The sequence below is a fragment of the Sarcophilus harrisii genome, chromosome 1, assembly GCF_902635505.1.
Source record: "Sarcophilus harrisii chromosome 1, mSarHar1.11, whole genome shotgun sequence".
NCBI classification, from domain to species: Eukaryota; Metazoa; Chordata; class Mammalia; order Dasyuromorphia; family Dasyuridae; genus Sarcophilus; species Sarcophilus harrisii.
Window position 1 is genome coordinate 271,034,795 of NC_045426.1, and position 18,464 is coordinate 271,053,258.

An 18,464-nucleotide genomic window follows, 5' to 3' on the forward strand; every position below is an offset into this window, starting at 1 on the left:
TCTTGAACAAAGTAGGAAGATAGTTACAATAAGAGAAAAATATGGAGTGGTTTTTTTCATGCAAGCCCCTTATGTCATTAGGCTGATTGTCACTCTGAAGCAAATGGATTAAGTCCACCTCCCTACCTTTCTAGCAGATGCTAGAAATGCCAATACAATGAATTGTATTATCCCACAAAGGGCTCTTATTCAATCAACATTCCAGCAAACAAGTTTATTTTCTGAAACATTATAGTCTAAATAAGAACAAATCTATTTAAAATAGGAACAAGTCTTAAGTGTCATAAAAAAAAATTTGGAACTATACCCAAAGGACTATAAAACTATGCATACCCTTTGACCCAGCAGTGCCACCACTGAGTTTTTATCTCAAAGAAATCATAAAAAAGGGAAAAGGACTCACATGTACAGAAAGTTTGTAGTAGCTCTTTTTGTGATGGCAAAGAATTGGAAAATGAGTGGATGAAAAATTGGGGAATGGCTGAAAGCTATGGTATATGAAAATAATGGAATATTATTGTTCTATAAGGAAAAATGAATAAACTGATTTTAGAAAACCTAGAAAACTTTACATGAATTGATGCTGAGTGAAGCAAGCAAAACCAGGAAAACATTATACAGCAAGATTGTGTGATGATCAACTATAATAGACTTGTTTCTTCTCAGCAATTCAGTGATACAAGTCAATTCCAATAAATTTTGGGTGGAAAATGCCATCTGTATACAGAAAGAGAACTATGGAGACTGAATGCAGATCAAAGTATACTATTTTCACTTGTTTTTTTTTTTTCCTTCTGAATTGTTTTCTTGTGGTTTTTCCCTTTTGTTCTGATTTTTTTTTCTCTCAACATGACTCATGGAAATAAGTGAAAACTGAATGTGAATATATAATCTAAAAATCTAAAAAAAAAAAAAAAAAAAAGTTTCATAAGCAGTTTACCTTTTCATACAGCCAGGCTCACAAAGTGTTTTAAATAAGATTCATGTCTCCAATCCTTAAATTTATTCTTTTTTATTTAGAAAACAAAAACACAACTACACAATGAAGTATACATTTCATCTACTTTAAAATGACAGTATAGAGTTTAATATCTTAGTTGTAATATATCTTGAACTTATTGGCATCTTCCTTATAGCTTTTTAATAGGATATTTGAATTATATAATATATGCATTTTGATTGCAAATATACAATGTTACAACTAACTCTCAAGCTATTAAATAGACTTTTCTGGGCTAGGTAAAATTTTTAACACTGTTTAGGCAACAGACTATAAGACATAAATTTTTGGACATGACCAAAGTGAAATTTTTTTTCTTAACAAAGTATATTTGTTTTCATGGATATGAATTTTCTTTTTCTTTTTTTTTCCCACTTCAGATAGGAGGGAGAGAAAATAAATGCCTGTTAAATTTTTTTTAAGTGGTCTTATTTTTTAGAAACAAAAAAATTTTCTACTGTTTCCATGGTCAAATAAACTCCAAGAAAAGGACTAAAACTTTTGGAACAAAATAATGTACTTCATTTGGATAGCTCTTCAATTCTTTATAATACTTCTTATACTCCGTCTTCACAATATCTTTTTTCCTTTCTCCATGACAGCAAAAACCAAAACTGAATTTTGCCAATGTTTGCTTCAGAATAACAAAATTGGATTATGGTATAGTCTCACTTACCAAAATGAAATAAGACAAAATATCTTACCACTTTTTCATTACTTTAACTATTACCTGTCATATTATTATGACTTCCAAATCCTCTTCAGTCTTGACTGAGTCCTGATCTATTTTCACTGTTACATCATAAAGTTACCTCAAGCACATCATTAAAGGCATTCGCATAATTTTTTTACCTCAAGCAGGATCTCCTTTCTTATCTCTGTTAATATAATTATTCACTGAAGCTCAAAATCTTGGAGTCTTTCTTTTTCTTAAAGAATGTAAAATTCCTGACAGTAGAGATTATTTAGTTACTTAGTTCCATATTTCTAGCACAGTACTTGGTAGAAAATTATTAGGATGGCCTAATAGTTTCCCTGTCTCTAATTTAAATAACACCTTCCTATGAATATCACTTCATTTATATAAATCTACTATTAAAAAGCTGTCAATGACTCTGAGATACCACTACACACCTGACATCTGTCAAATTGGCTAAGATGACAAGAAAAGATAGTGACGAATACTGGAGGGGATGCGGGAAAACTGGGACACTGATGCATTGTTGGTGGAGTTGTGAACAGATTCCAAGCAATTTGGAATTATGCTCAAAAAGTTATCAAACTATGCATACCCTTTGATCTAGCAGTGTTACTACTGGGCTTATATCCTAAAGAGATATTAAAGAAGGGAAAGGGACCTGTATGTGCCAAAATATTTGTGGCAGCCCTTTTTGCAGTGGCTAGAAATTGGAAAATGAATGGATGCCCATCAATTGGAGAATGGTTGGGTAAATTGTGGTATATGAATATTATGGAATATTATTGTTCTGTAAGAAATGACCAGCAGGATGAATACAGAGAGGCTTGGAGAGACCTACATGAACTGATGCTGAGTGAAATGAGCAGAACCAGGAGATCATTATATACTTCAACAACAATATTGTATGAGGATGTATTTTGATGGAAGTGGATATCTTTGACAAGGAAAAGATCTAATTCAATGATGGATAGAATCAGCTACACCCAGAGAAGGAACACTGGGAAATGAATGTGGACTACTTGCATTTTTGTTTTTCTTCCCAGGTTATTTTTACCTTCTGAATCCAATTTTTCTTGTGCAACAAGAGAACTGTATGGATCTGCACACATATATTGCATTTAGGATATACTCTAACATGTATAAGACTGCCTGCCATCTAGGGGAGGGGTAGAGGGAAGAAAGGGAAAAGTTGGAACATAAGTCAGTGCAAAGGACAATGTTGTAAAAATTACCCATGCATATGTTCTGTCAATAAAAAGTTATAATTAAAAATAAAAATAAATAAAAAGCTGCTTATGACTCCCCATTGCCTACAGGATAAAGTCCAAATTCAGCCTAACACAATTTAATTCAAATTATCTTTTTCAGTATTATCATATAATATTCCCCTACATGAATCTTCTTCTCCAGCCAAAATGATCTATTCACTTGTCTCCTGAACCTATCTGGTATTTGCTTACCTCTCAGACCTTTACATGGGTGATTCACTGTTCAATGGAATGTTTTCCTCTTCTCTATTTCAATCCTATTCACCCTTTAAGGGCTCCTTCCATCTGGTTCCAGGAAGCTTTCTCTAACCATCCAATGTGATTCATTTTTTAAATTTATGTATAACTATAAAACTATACAAATGTTACCCTGTTGTAATTCTCTAAGGAACCAGCACAGTGCCTGAACATATTAAGTTCTCTATTTTTGTGGATGGATATAAGAATTAATGAATTTATTGAGCATCTACTTACCATGTGTAAGGTATTATGATGATGGGTGCATGGACATAAAGACAGGAGAGGTGACATGTACATACATACATATATATATATATATATATATATATATATATATATGGAAAGAGACTGGATTTGTGATTTCATTAATAAAGTAAATTCTCTTCATGAAGGCAGATCACCACTTTCTTTGTAACTTCTAGCCTCAGAACAAAATTTCTTAACCTCTTTTCTATACCACACATCCCTTCAACAGTCTGGTGAATCTGTCATGAATTCCTTCTCAGTATACGTTTTACATGTATAAAATAAAATACATAGATTTATAAAGGAAACTTTTAAAATTGTTATCAAGAGGTTAAAAATAAAATAAAAAAAAATTTACAAATCTCAGGGTCACATGTCGATAATGCCTTAAAGAGGTGCCTCTAGTGCTGAAAGTTTTAGTGAGCTCCCCAAAAGATCAGTCAGAATGTGTCAGAGGTGGAGCAAAAAAGTCTTTTGATTCTGGGCTACCTCTCTTATCCATTACCTGATAGGCTTGTCAACTATAAAAAAAAAAAAAAAAAAAAAAAAATATATATATATATATATATATATATATATATATATATATATATATATCTGATACAATGTAATTTTCCTTGAGGGAGGGAGAACTTGGAGGAAATTAAGAAAGTTTTTGCACAGAAGATGGCATTTATGCTGAACTCTGAAGGAAAGCAGGGTTTCTAAGAGGAAGAAATAAGGAAGGATTGCATTTTAGGTGTGAAGACAGGCTTGTGCAAAGATATAAAGATGTGAGATGGAATCTCATGAGTGAAGAAGAGCCAAAAAGGTAGCCTGGCTGAAACACAGGAAAGGAAATAATTTATCAAATGTTGCAAAGAATAACAATGAGGCTGGGGGAAAGGCTATTAAAGCTGGCAATTAAGAAATCACTACTAACCTTCAAGAGAGCATCTGGGTGCTCAGATGTAATTCAGAAGCCAGATTGCAAAGGATTGAGAAATGAAAAATGAGTAAAGTCAAGCAATGACTGTAGACAGATTTTTCTAAAAGTCTGGCTCTGGTTTCTGGAGGAAAAATGTAGGACAATAATTTGAGGGAGAAAGGTAAGGATGCAATGTTGTTGTTTTTTTAAAGAACAAGGAACATCTTGGTAGCATCAGGGAAGGAATCCATAAAAGGGAGAAGAAGGAAAAGGGAAGGCAAAAACATTTATTAAGTACCTATTGTACACCAGGAACTGTGCTAAGCACTTTACAAATATTATGATTATGTAGAAAATCTGTCATAGTAGATAGGAAGACATGGGGCAGATTTGGATAAGAAAAAAGGGCTGTCTCTTTATCAGACATTTTAGTAAAAAAAGAGGACAGGGCATAATAATGGCAGATAGTTATGAAATGTAGAAAAGGATCAAGAAGAATAGTCTCTTTATCAGATATTTTAGTAAAAAAAGAGGACAGGGCATAATAATGGCAGATAGTTATGAAATGTATAAAAAGAAGAATAGAATTTATTTTTCAGTAAAAAATGAGTCGAAAGTCCTCTAAGAAAATGGAAAGCAAGAGTGGAAGGAAGGTTTTAGGAAGGAATAGAGAATATAGAACAGTCTTTATAGATTTGAAAAAAAATTACAAAATCAATTAGGGAAGAGTAAAAGGACTGAGTAAGAGGAGAGTTAAGATAGGATAACATCAATCTGTAATATTTTCAGTACAGTTGGCTTTCTTCAGCATACCTCATTAAGTGGGAGTAGAGAAAGTGATGGTGAAAGTAATCCAGATTTGAAATTAGGCAAAGTGTGAGTGGTGATAGTACAAGGTGGCAAGGAACTTGAATGCAGTGTTAAACTGGTCAGCTTTAATGTTGAGAATAAGAAGAGAAAAAAAAAATCACTATTGCTACAGCAATGTATGTAATAGCCTGGGAGAAGATAAGAGGGTGAAAGGGAAGATGAACGAAAGGAGAAGGGATGACACAGATAGAGATGGAATTATAGAATATTATGATCAGATAAAGGAATTTCAGAATTCTCAACATGAAAGAGGAATACTTGTGTATAATGTAGAGATGAAAGATTAAATCATTTCTATATCTCTGTATGTAAATGTGGTAGAATAGAAAAGACCATGGGGATTAATGAGACTGAGAAACAGGCAGGCTACTTTCAGGGAACATTAACATGTATATACAAGGAGGTACTGGGGAAAATGGAAAGTAAGACTAGGAGGTAGGCACAGAACTCTTTGAGAAAAGAAGAAAAATGACCATTAGATTACTATCATTAGAATCTAGATTGAGTAATACAATTGGATGGAGTGAACTTCAAAGACAGATTGCTAACTGATGGCAATAGAGGGGAGAGAATAGAATTTGCAAGAAGTTAAAAATTTGTTGTTCTGTACTGAGGAAAAAGTGGGATTGCAGGATCTACAGTTACCTTTACTAGCTCTTTTTAGTAAAGGTTACTTTTAGCAAAACAAAAAAAAAAGTTATTATAAATAAAATTATGCCATTGGCAAAATAAAACAAGAGGACCTTGGAGATCCTTGGGAAGTAACAAAAAAATTAATTAATAATTTTTTTTTAAAAAGGCAGTTACATACAACAAAAACTGATTTGGACATAGTCCTTCTACACCTGGATTCTTCTATTACTTAGGCTGAAACTTGATCTAATGCTCCAGGTGAATGACTCAGCTGTGATTACATTAGAAATGGCAAAGTCTCATGAAATGCCTTTCTCTCACATTTTTTGCTTTAACCACTGAGTTTCTACTTATTCATTCTCTAAAGATAGGTCATGGTCCAGAGTTGAACAGCTTCATATTAAAATTCAACAGCTGTCATTCTGCTCACTATATACAGTAGCAAGTGTGGCAAAGTCAAATGTGACCTTTTATTTATAGCAAAGCTAGAATAAAACTGAACCCCTCTTGTGATTCCTCTTTCTCCTCTCTATATATTTTTATATACATATATAAACATATATACATTGTATATATAAAATATAATTTAGTAGTGATCCAAGGAAATATCAGTTTATTTCAAAAGTGAATTATAATGATAAACTATTCTGTGAATTTTCATTAAAAAAAAAAGTCTTAAAGCATTATATAAATGTCAACTACTATTATTTTTACATAAGGTCAATATAAAGATATTCTTATTTCTTTAAATTTTATAGCAAAGAGGTAAATTCTACTTAATCATGCCACAATATTGGTTCAATTCTTTGCTTCAATTCTTTCCCTGCAATTTACAAGAGAATACACAGAGAAGTTTCTATGGACATATAATTGCTAAAACTTGTGATTTTAAATTCATATACAGACCATTTTCAATGCAGATCCTTACAAAAATCACATAATTAAGAGATGGAAAAAACTTCAGCAGCCATATAGTCATAAACTTATACACAAAAGAATATCTATCATATTCTACTTGACAAATGGTTATCCAGTCCATGCATGCAGACTTCCCAAAGAAGAGAAACCCACAACCTTCTGTAGAAGCCTACTTCTCTTTTGAGCAATTCAAATTTTGCTAAATTTTTCTATTATCAAGCCTAAATTTACTCCTTTGTAATTTCTACTCATTGCTCTTGGTTCTGAACAAGTTTAATCCATCTCCTATAAAACAATCCTTCAAATTGGGGATAGGTCCTCCTTGAGTTATCTTCAAGTTAATTACTTTGATCAGTCCTTATATATCACATGCTCAAGGTCCCTTACCATCCCAGTTGCTCTCCTCTGGGAATGCTATAGTTTATGGATGTTCTCTTTAAACTATAGTGCCTAGTGTACTATGCTTACTGAACATAAATATTTCAGATGAAGTCTGACAAGAGCAGAATATAATGGGACTAACATCTGTTTATTTCTGGAAGCTATGCCTTTCTTAATATAGCCCAAGATTTCATTAGCTTTTTTGACCACTACATAACATATATGACTCATATTGTTGCTTGCAGTCCACTAAAAACCTCTAGATCTTTTTTAGAACAATTTCTATCTTATCTTTTTCATCTTATGCTTGTAAAGTTGATGTTTTTGTATCCAAGCATAAGACTATACTTATTCCTACTAAATTTCACTTTATTAGATTCGATCCAATCTAATTCAAAATTTTAGCCCAAAGGCATCAAATATGGCCACGTGCATTCCACAATATTCCTGAGAGTGACCCCAAATAGAATAAAAAGTAACTGGGAAGTATTTTACAAAATAAATAAAAATACAATGAATGCTGACAAATAAAATATAGATACAACTAATAACTGACTTTTTAAATCAATACCTGGCCTGCAATAAGGATTATTGCAACTAGGGATAAATGTTATCCCTAGTTGGTACCAAGTTTCAATTTGAATTTGCCACTACTCTACCCTGTCAAGATTCTTTTGGAAATTACTCCACTATGGTACCTATCTCTCTCAACTTTGTGTCATCTGCAAACCTAATGAGAATACCTTTCTATGTTGGATCCTAATCCAGCACACCTGATAACTGTGGGCATCCTCCACAACTCTGTCTTGGGACTTCTTTTTCTTTATATTGGTGATCTCATCTGTTCTCATGGTTTAAACTATCATCTCTATGCAAATAATTCTCAGATCTATTTATCCAGTTCTAAACTTTCTCCCAACATAGTTTCACATCTCCAACTACCTAATAGACTTCTAGATTAGAATGTCTCTGTATTCACCTTAAAATCAACACGTCCAAAATTAAATTCATTACCTTTGTCCTCATCTTTCCAATCTTAATTTCCCTATTTCTGTGATTGGTACCACTATTGCCTCAGGCACAAAAGCTCTCAACCTAGGTGTCATTCTTAACTCCTCACTCTCACTTATTCCTCAAATCCAATCAGTTGTCAAGTCTGGTTTTAATCTTTCTAATGTCTATATGCCTCCTTTGCCGATATTACAACCATCAACAGGATGATGATTATTTCCACTGCCTCAACTCTTTCCTCACTTCCAACTATCTACTCTGTTGTCAAATTGATTTTCCTTGAGCACAGGCTTGATCATCACCACTTTATAAACTCCAATAAGCTCCCATTATGTCTAGGATCAAAGATAAAATTTTCTCTTTGATTTTCAAAGTCCTTTATAACCTGATTCCTGCTCACCATACTCTTGTGTACTTTGCACTTTAATTGTAACGGCCTCCTTGCCGTTTCTCACTCCATCTCTGGGCTGAGAATTTTCACTGGGCTGTCCCATGCCTAGAATTCTCTGTCCTTAGTTCTACTTTTGTGCTTCCTTAAGGTCTCAGCTAAAGTTTAACTTTCTGCAAACAGCTTTTCTCAGTCTTCTTCAACCTTAGTATCTTCATTGTAAGAATACATCCAAATTTATCTTTTATGTATCTTATTTGTACATAGGTGTTTGCATATTTGTCTCTCCAAGAAAGACCTAGATCTTGAAGAAAGCAAGGACTGCTTTTTGCCTATTTTAGAATTCCTAGTACTTAGCACAGGAGTTGGCATATAATAAGTATTTAATAACAGCTATTTGACTGACTACACAATACAGGGTAAAAGATTGGTCTCTAAGATGCTCAAGAATTTGATCTTTAATGGTTTTTAGATATGCCCTTTGCACATGTCCATTCTTTTCTGGTAATAATACTTCTACTCCGGTAACAACCAGACAGCCTCTCCAACCCCCATAACAAGGAATAAGACTAAGGTCCATTTAAATTTTACCTTTTGAAATCAAGATCTGTTACACGTTACTAATCAGGATAGATTTTGTAAAACAATTATTTATCAGAGAGATACCAAATACTTGGAAAAATCTGAATGCCACCAAAATTTGACAAAATAACACTCAACAACCAGAGGGGAAAAGATGTAACATAAACCACAACAAATAATTAAATATGTAAATATGAAACTTACCAGCTATATACAATCAATCCCATCACTTCTTAGTCTTATCTTTTGGGCTACTTGGAGGAAAGGTATAAAACAAGGTCACTGTGTGAAAAATTACCCATTTAAGCTGTCTGATTAAGCTTCAATTTAGACTCTAACAATAACAATTAAACAAACATCAACATTTCATTAGTTGCCTAAGTAATATGCATGAGATTTTATAATATGGCCTACAATGTAACTATGCACTGAAATAAAGCCATGAAATGGATAAAAATTCATTTTCAGAAGCTGTCTTATTAGAATAGCTACATTACCCTAATGACAACCAGAAGAGTTCTTATCCTTTAAACTGGAACTCCAAATAGTTACATTACTTGGTCAGATTTCCATGAGGAAATACATATTTTGCTCATTCTAAATCTGATTTTCGGACTGGAGAACATTTTCAAATTACCTATTATTAGTCAAATCTACTCTTTAATTCTTGCTAACTAGAAAAATTTTTAAATTGTCAATTAAAAAAAATTTCTAAGTTAAATGACCTCTAGTGAACATCCTGTTTTAATATCCATATCCACTTGAAAAACTTAGAATGACTAAAAATAGGGTAAATTCAACCTACAAAAAAAGTCAGCTAAAAAGCCTTACAAAAAACCCCTTCAGTTTCATGAATTTAAAAGCAGCCTTCCTGCCTTGAAAACCTCTTTTATCTGCTCCGCTAAGTATAAACATTGGTCATTTTTCATTTTTTATATTTGCACGTGTCTCAATAAGCACTAAAATACTTCTAAAAATGCAGTCTCTGGTCTCAGATTGAACCCTACTGGGTTTTAGACTCAAGAAAACTCTGCTCAAAATGGAAACACTTTGATATAACCAGTTGAAATCAACTATTTTTCTTTTGAAGAAAATCTACATTAAGAATAAGAATTAAAAAAAAAAAATACTATTTTGAAGTGAAATGGACAATGCAGGCCAAAGCTTCCAAGATGAGCCTAAGAATTCCCTGACCACATTTATTTTCACAATTAAGTTTTGAGAGGGTTGTTTAAAAAGCTGATGAATCAAATGTCTCAATAAATAGCTTCAGTTTTATGAATCCAGAGACATAATTCTATAGCACTTATTTTCCTGCCTTTCCTTCTTTTCATCAATCTCCATTTGTTATTTATGTCTGATAAAGTAAGTTCCCAAGGCTCCTCTTCTACAACTCACTGCACATGCAGCTCAACAGTTGTCCTGCTACCTCTCTTACCTCTATCCCAGTAAGAAAATAAAATCATAGGTCTTCTTACAACACTATGCCTCTTGCTCCCATCCCTTTTTACTGTCAACATTCCTTAAAACATCAAAGTATGCTTCCTTAAAGATTTTTGTTATTTCAGGGTACACAGATTTCTATATTCTCTACTACTTCTGGTCAGTTAAATCTATCAGGTTTTAAATTACTGCAACTTAATTTCTTATTGAATGCTTACAGTAGGAATATCCAACCACTTAACTGAGTTCTACCATTAGACCTTGAAGTGTTCCAGGATTCCTAAGAGGGAAGTACAACTGGCAATGACACTTAAGTCCCCCTCCCTCTTATACACACACACTATCCAGCAGACCTCAAATTTTGAAGGAAAAAAAAAGTAACTCTTCCTTGTCTGCTTAAATAAATGATTACTAAATTAGACTGTGATATTTTTTAAAATATGAAAAGGATTATAAAGTATTAAGTTACAAACAAGTCAAATACATTAACTTTTTCTTTTTTCCCTTTATCTCTACTCTTACTTGGTAATATCATCAGCTCCCATTGATTCAATTATCATCTCTATGGAGATTTATCTTTCCTGTCCGATCTCACATCACCAACCACCTATCATCAGTCACTTCATCCTGCATCACGAAGAAGTAGCACACTCCCTTTCAAAGGCAAATCGCTCCTTATACCCCCTTCATATCATTTCATTCTGTCTCCTCCAGAAGATTACTCCTTCATTCCAACTGTGATACTAATCTTCAATCTTTCCCTGTTTATTGGGTTGCTTTCCTATTGCCTGAAAACACACTTAAATACCACTTAACCTCTTAAAAAAAATCCTTCCTTTGATCCTTACCATCTCTCCCTTAACAATTGTCCTATATTTCCCTTCCCTTCTGTAGCTAAACTCATTTCAAAAGCCATCTCCAACTGCCTCCACTTGCATTCCCCAACTCCAGTTCTTCCTCTACCCAGCTGTCAAAAGTCATTTTTCTAAAGTGCAGGTCTGACATATTACTTTTTCTACCCAAAATCTAGTAGCTTTCTGTTACCTTCAGGTTCAAATATAAAATCCTCTATTCAGCTTTTAAAGCTCTTGACAACCTTACCCCTTCCTATCTTCCCATATTTTCTTCAACATACTCTAAGACCTAGCTACAGGGGCACACATACAGCATCCCATTTCCTGCGTCTATGACTTTTCATCAGCTATTCCTATGACTAGAATACTCTTCTTCCTATTAGCCTTCTAGTTTTCCTCAAAACATCAGTTCAAATTCCACCTTTGGCAGACCTTTTCAGACTCCCAATTGCTTCCATCTTACCTCTAAGATTACTGCCAATTTATTAAATGCAAACAAAATATATTCTGGAGATCTGAAATAGGACTCTGCTCAGTGAGTAAGCTATAGAGAATTAATTCTAGGGTCTGAGGTTGGGAAGGAAATACAACAGAAGAATATAAAGGGATTAAGAGGAGAAGAGAAGCTAGGTAAGATGCCCAGACCTGAATACTTAAAGATATTTTGCCCTTCAACTGTGAGTACCTCTGGGGCAGGGATCACATTTTTGCTTTTCTTTGTATGCCTAGGGCTTAGCACAATGTCTTACAAGACAAACACTTAATAAATGCTTGCTGTTATTTTAGGAAAGAATTTGATGTGAAGGATTTTGTTGGGAAAATGATAATGAATTTCTGAGAATGAAGCAAAAATAAATGGGCTTCAATTATTAGGGAAAAAAATTTTGACTAGACATAAAGAACTCTTCTTAACACTGCAGTAGTTCCCTGGGGAAAGCTGTCAAATCTCCCTGAGGAGATCCCATCTGCTTAAGGAAGATGATAAAATGATGGCTACTGGATTTCCTTTGTGCATAGAAATCCTTCAATAAAGGCGCCCTTTGGAAACTGACAAGTTTTTCTACCAAAAGCCATTTTACTGAGCTCATCACTTATAAAAATTAATTCTTTAAACTTCAAAACTATTCCTCAACTAATGATGTGCTTCTTTAAAGATGAAAAGAATTACAATATAAAGTAAGGGATAGAATAATTTTAGGATTGGCACCTAAAACTTCCCTCTTCCACTCAAAGTTTTTTCCCTAATCTGAAAATAATAAAGGTAAACATTACTTCAACAAAGAAGAGTTTTATTGGAATAAGTTTAAATTTTCTCTCCAAATCCTAGAAGTCTCAGATTTGTATTAGCACATAAAAAACAAAAATGCAAAAATGGCTACTCTCTAGTCAGATATAAAAAGTAAAACAAAAAGAATGATGGAAAAGAAATGTGATTCTTAAAATGTTAATAATCAATCAGTAATCAATGCTAGTAACCAAAAACTAACCAGATTTAGTGGAATTCCTTAATGTTATCACCCTCATCTCCCATGTGATCTCAGCTTTTTGTTTGTAATATTAAAATTTTATAATCCCACCTAGCTTTTCATTGTACTACCAATTAAATTTCATTAAGCTATCTATTATTAAATGTTCATTAAAAATGTTTATTTTTCCACATATACTATTTAAAATGTTAATTTCTTGGTTTGATTACACCTTGAAATCTCTTTAAATAAATCCATATAATTAATACAATATGATTCAACTCTATATTCCCAAAGATGTTACTTCATTTTCCTTTCTAAGCAAAACAATAAACACAGCTTGGAGGAATGATTCCTGTATCTCTACAGCATTAAGAAGACAAACAGAACAAACATATAAAACCTACAGAGATAAGTCTATGAGAAGTTCACATTATTACAATAATAGCCCATAAATCTAAATTTTAGGAAGTTTTACCTACCTGTCTTTCCATGATGTTTTAAACCCCAGTTGCTTGACTCAATTTAACTATTGTAGCAAACACATAGCCATGGCAGTATTGCCCTTGAATAACTGATTGAGAATTACAAATTTATCTGCCTCATAACGACACTCTGGAAAAGTCACTTAATCTCTAGATAGTCTCTAAGTCTCTAAGTATCTTAAATTTTGACAAGTTGCACTGGTATAGGAAACTTTTCAGTGGAAAATCAAAATGTGGTTCAACTCTCCAGCGGTTCTCAAAATGTGACCCAGAAACTCCTGGGGAGTCCCTTGCAGGAAGACTGTGAGGTCAAAACCATTTTCAAAATAATACTAAGTCATTTTCATTTCTAATACAATAAATATCAATAGGCATAACTCATATTAAGAAAGGCTCTTTGGGGCAGGGTTCTTCAATAATTTTATAAAGTCTTAAAGAAGGATACTGGCCTATACTAATAAAACCATGGGTTCAATATCTATAGTCTTGGCCTACACTAATTTTAGGTTTATTTTCCCTGTTAGTCCCTTACTTCCAAAAATGAGTACCAAGAATTTCAATTTCACTTTTAACCACTCAATGATACCTATGGAACTACAGAGGCTAGTGCCTTTAGAGATATACAGATTCTTTTTATAAGCCACCAGTTTGTCTTTCTGAGAACATAATTTTTTGATAAGGCTTTATTTCCAAAACTGGGATTCTAATGCCTGTAACTGCAAACTGCATGATGTTGACTATATTCTATGTGTCTAGAACTTTTCTCCCAATTATCCTTACAACTTTCTTTTGCTATACATACCTCTGGGGGGCTTAATAAGCCAGTACATGTTCTAAAAAGAGCAAAAGGTCCCATAAGCAATACCAAACCAGGGACAAGAGTCTTAAGAAAGAAAGACTTAAGACTTAAGAAAGAAAGAAGAGAAAAACAGACTGTAAGCTAGTCTTTGTAGGGGCAACTATACACTGGAAACATTTTCAGGAATAAAAGACAATGATAATTATTATGTTTGAGTTTCAAAATACTTAAAATACTTTCTTCATACATTTTGCAATTAAGAGTTTTAATAAAGCCATAAAGCCAACAGGATCCTAACACTGTACTACAATAAGAAAAACATCTGATAACACAATTTTTAGTTACATGGTCCAATGGAAGGCAAACAATGGTAGTGGTATAGAATATTGCCAAGGAAGCAATAAATGTCCTTGCTGCTGCCATTTTTTGAACTAAAAATATTGCTGAACACTAAGAAGTACTTCACAAGTTTGACAAAGCAGTCATTTATGTTTACAAATCATTTTTAGAGATTAACATTTCACCATCCCCCATAACCTCTACTGATGAGACAATTTTAAAGTGAGCTCATAAATTAAAACCATCTTAGTTAGGTCTTCTGTTCTTTATATTAACTAAACAAAATGAATATTCTCCAGAAATCTATCCTCAACAACACACACAAATTGTGAGATAGAAAACACTGAAAGTGCAGAATCACCTGAGACACACACCCTTCAGAGACTACCTACTGTTCGCTTAGCGCCTTGCAATCTCTAGCAGGCTTTGCTGTTACTGGGAACCCTTAAGATTCTAATGTGTTCTTTAATTTTTAAAGTACTAATAGGGCTTCTATTTTGTGATATATCAGAATGGAAAATGCCTCATGAGATTTATTACTACAACTTCTGGAGCTAGAAAATAAGCAACACTCTTCAGAGGAAGAATCTGAATCTACATGTAATTTAAAAGCTGGTCAGAAGCAGAAACAGCTCCAAGAGTTATGATACGCCACCATACCCAGGACAATATCAAGCATTCCTAGCCCCCTTTCACTCCAGCAGAAACCATCAATTCTGGACCTCCATAGTTTTGGGACTTGTCAGCTCTCTGAAGGCCAGCTCTCACACCTCTCTGGGCATTTAACCTGTACTACTACCATTTCTGCACTGAAGGGCAAAACATTTCAATGTTCAGGTAAGGGCACCTTGTCCATCTCCCCTCCTCCCTCGATCCCCTTCACATCCTCCGGTTACATTTCATTTACAAAGTTCCTTCCCATTCCCCAGACGCCAGGATTTCCTTTCTCCAGGATCCCTCATTAGAAACCCCAAGACCTGTTTATATGTTTCTCTAGTTGTCCCACCCCCCCACCCCCTTTCCCTTCGATATCCAATTACTTTCTACTTTTTCTGGTTCTTTGTACCTCTTTCCTCCCTCCCCGCCCCGCGCCTAAGGTTCTGCCGTTAAATGTCCGTCCTGGTCTCTCCCCGAGCCCTGGCATCCTCTCCCTCTCTTCCCCAGATGCCTCCCTCCGCGTCCCCCTCAGCCCGCGTCTCCCCGCAGCTCCAGCGCTGGCTTCGTAGTCCCCCCCGGCCCGGCTTAGTGGCCAGATCACCCCCTCCCCTCACTTCTCTCCGCAGCCCGGAGGGCTTCTCCCCGTTCTCATGCTCAGCCTCGGGCTCCCTTCGGATCTCGGCCCTTCTCAGGCCAGGACCCACCCTCCTCATTATCCCCTCCAGCCCCAGCATCTCCCTCTTCTCAGCCCCGCGTCTCCTCCGTTCCTCACTCTCCTCCTCGGCCCCGCGCCTCTCCCCTCCGCACTCCCCGCACCCCGGCCCGGCCCGGCCCGCTGCCCCGCCCCCTGCCCGCTCACCGGCGGACTCCCCGGTGTTGATCCAGTCGGGGTTGGCGATGCTGGCAATGGCGAAGATATCCGCGGCCAAAAAGAGACATCCTGAGATGATGGTCAGTTTATCCATCTCCCCGTCCCCCTCCCCCACCCCTCCCCGGCCCCGGGACTCGCCGAGGCCTCACGCCACCCGCCCCATGGGCCGCCGCCGCCGCCGCCGCCGCTGCTGTTGCCGCCGCCGCTGCCGCCGCCGCCGCCGCCGCCGCCCGCCGGGGGCCGCCTCCCGCGCTGCCGCCTCCTCGAGCCCGCCCCCGTCTCCTCCTCCTTCCCCCACCCCCCCTAGCGCCGCTCGCCCGGACCCAGCATCCGCGGCGGGGCCCGCACAGCGCCGGAACCGCAGCCCGCCCCGGAACTTCTTGGCCCGCCTGCCCCTGACCCGGAAGCGGGACCTGCGTGCTCTGGGTTGGCTTTGGGGGAGGGAGCCGAGCCCACCTCCCTGGTGCTTAAGTTGCTTCTGCTCCCTGCCGCGTACCTCCTTCTTCTCTGGGCCGGGGAGCATCCCTAGGGGCTGGGCTGGCCGACTCGGATCTTGGTCTCCGCTGTGGAGGGGCCGTCAGGGAGGGAGGCAAGGGGACCCATCTTCCCTCCCTTTCTGTCACCAGCCTCGCCCGCCCCTTCTCACAGTGGTGGAGCTAAAGTGGCCCAAGCCCCGAAATTTTGTCCAGTCGAAGGTCAGAGCCAGGGCTTAGAATGCTCCACCTCCACCCCGCCTTGATTAACTAGAAACGGAGACCGTTTCCCTACTTTCTGAAGGACCAGCTGAGCGTTTTAAGATATCTTGGAGACCTGCTGAGTACGTTAGGAGCAAATGCTGGGTACAAAGAATTAAAGCTTTAAATTCTTGAGTTTTTAGTTTTAAAATAAGCTGTTCTGTTAAAGAACCCCCTGGAGAATATATTCTGAACGTATTAATGAGCAGGCATTTATTTACGTTAAAAAGTTTCCAAGGGTTATTGGAACTTTTCCTCATAACAAATGGATTAGGATCTTCAGATTGTATGAAACAAAACTAGCGTTTATTAAGCTCTTACTATATGCAAAGCGCTTGGGGTTCAAACAGAAAATTTGTCCTTGCTCCCAAAAAGCTCTCGGGCTAATGAGGAAGACAAAACCTGCAAAGTTAAAGCTGCAAGTAGGATGGAGGGGCCCCGTGATCCTTCGGGGGCAATGGAGAACCTGGTAGTTATGCTGCTTCTTCAGTGTCGTTGCCATTGGTAAAATCCTATCTATTTCTCAAATTAAACCATTTGAAAGAGCTAAAGATTTTGGTAACATGTCTTCTCTTCCGTAGCTGTGGCTCTAGTCCTTGCAAGTACAGCTGTTATTCTGCATTGTCACAAGGATTATAGCTGCAGGGACTGGCCTGAAAACTTTACTATTCTCAGGGTTATTGGATGGAGTCCTGGGCTATCTCCATGGCATTCTGAGGCTAGATGGTGGTGGTCAAAGTGGGGCAGTGGTTTGACTTGCTTGGCACATGCTGTTTCCTATTTTTCACTAGGATTTTTCTACAATGGTTGGAGGTTACAGCAAAGAATTGGAGAGGTCAGAAAGACTGGGGTTCAAGTTCCACCTCTGACCCATACTGGCTTCTTGATCATTGACCCTGGACAAGTCATTTAATCCCTCAATGTTACAAGCAACTCTCTAGGACTGACTATAAATTGCAGAACAGTGGCTGGTCTTTTGTTTGAAGGAAATGTGTGTCAGTGAAATCAAGGATTAATGCTATTAAAAAAAGTTAGCATGATCATCAAAAATAATTTGCTAGACATTATGTATCAAATACTGTGCTAAACGGGGGGTTCAAAGAAGCAAAAACAGTCTCTGCCTTTAAGGAGGAGCTCATATGCCTTTGTCCTCATGGGTCCTTCTACTCAAGAAACTATGGATATATACATGTGTATATCTACCTATCTAGATATATACAGAATAGGTGGTTTTGGATGGAAGACACCAACTGGAGGAGGAAGTACCAGAAAGGTTGATCATATAGAAAGTAATACTTGAGATGAGCTCTGATGAAAATTATAGATTCTAAGAGATAGAGATGAGAAGGGAGGGTAGACAGAGTTTATTAGTACAAATGAACAGAGATGGGATATGGAATGTAATGTGGTTCAAATCCAACAGATCCTACACTTTTTCAGAAATCATCCATTCAAGAGATACATAGATTATTTGAGTATCAGTATTAATTAGGAGGAAAGAGATCAGATCATAATCAAATCAGATTGCTACTGCTTTTATTTTTCAAAGTTATATAATGACTTCTCTTTCACTAAGAAATTTGTACTAGATCATACAAATATTCCAGGAGCTCTGGTTGTGACACATGGATAAAAATGTAAAACATTGTTGAATTTTGGAGTTTGAAAATTC

At 36.5% G+C, this 18,464-nt stretch overlaps 1 protein-coding gene across 2 annotated transcripts in view; it reads right to left on the reverse strand.

Annotated features, from left to right (window-relative positions):
* MOSMO (modulator of smoothened) overlaps positions 1-16,165 on the reverse strand; it is a 69,006-nt gene extending 52,841 nt beyond the window's left edge. For both annotated transcript variants that reach the window (XM_031942080.1, XM_031942075.1), the window contains exon 1: positions 16,047-16,165. In XM_031942080.1, the coding sequence (XP_031797940.1) occupies positions 16,047-16,152 (106 nt within the window). In that variant the 5' untranslated portion in view covers positions 16,153-16,165. The remainder of the gene's footprint in view (positions 1-16,046) is intronic.
* Between the last annotated feature and the right edge of the window lie 2,299 nt (positions 16,166-18,464).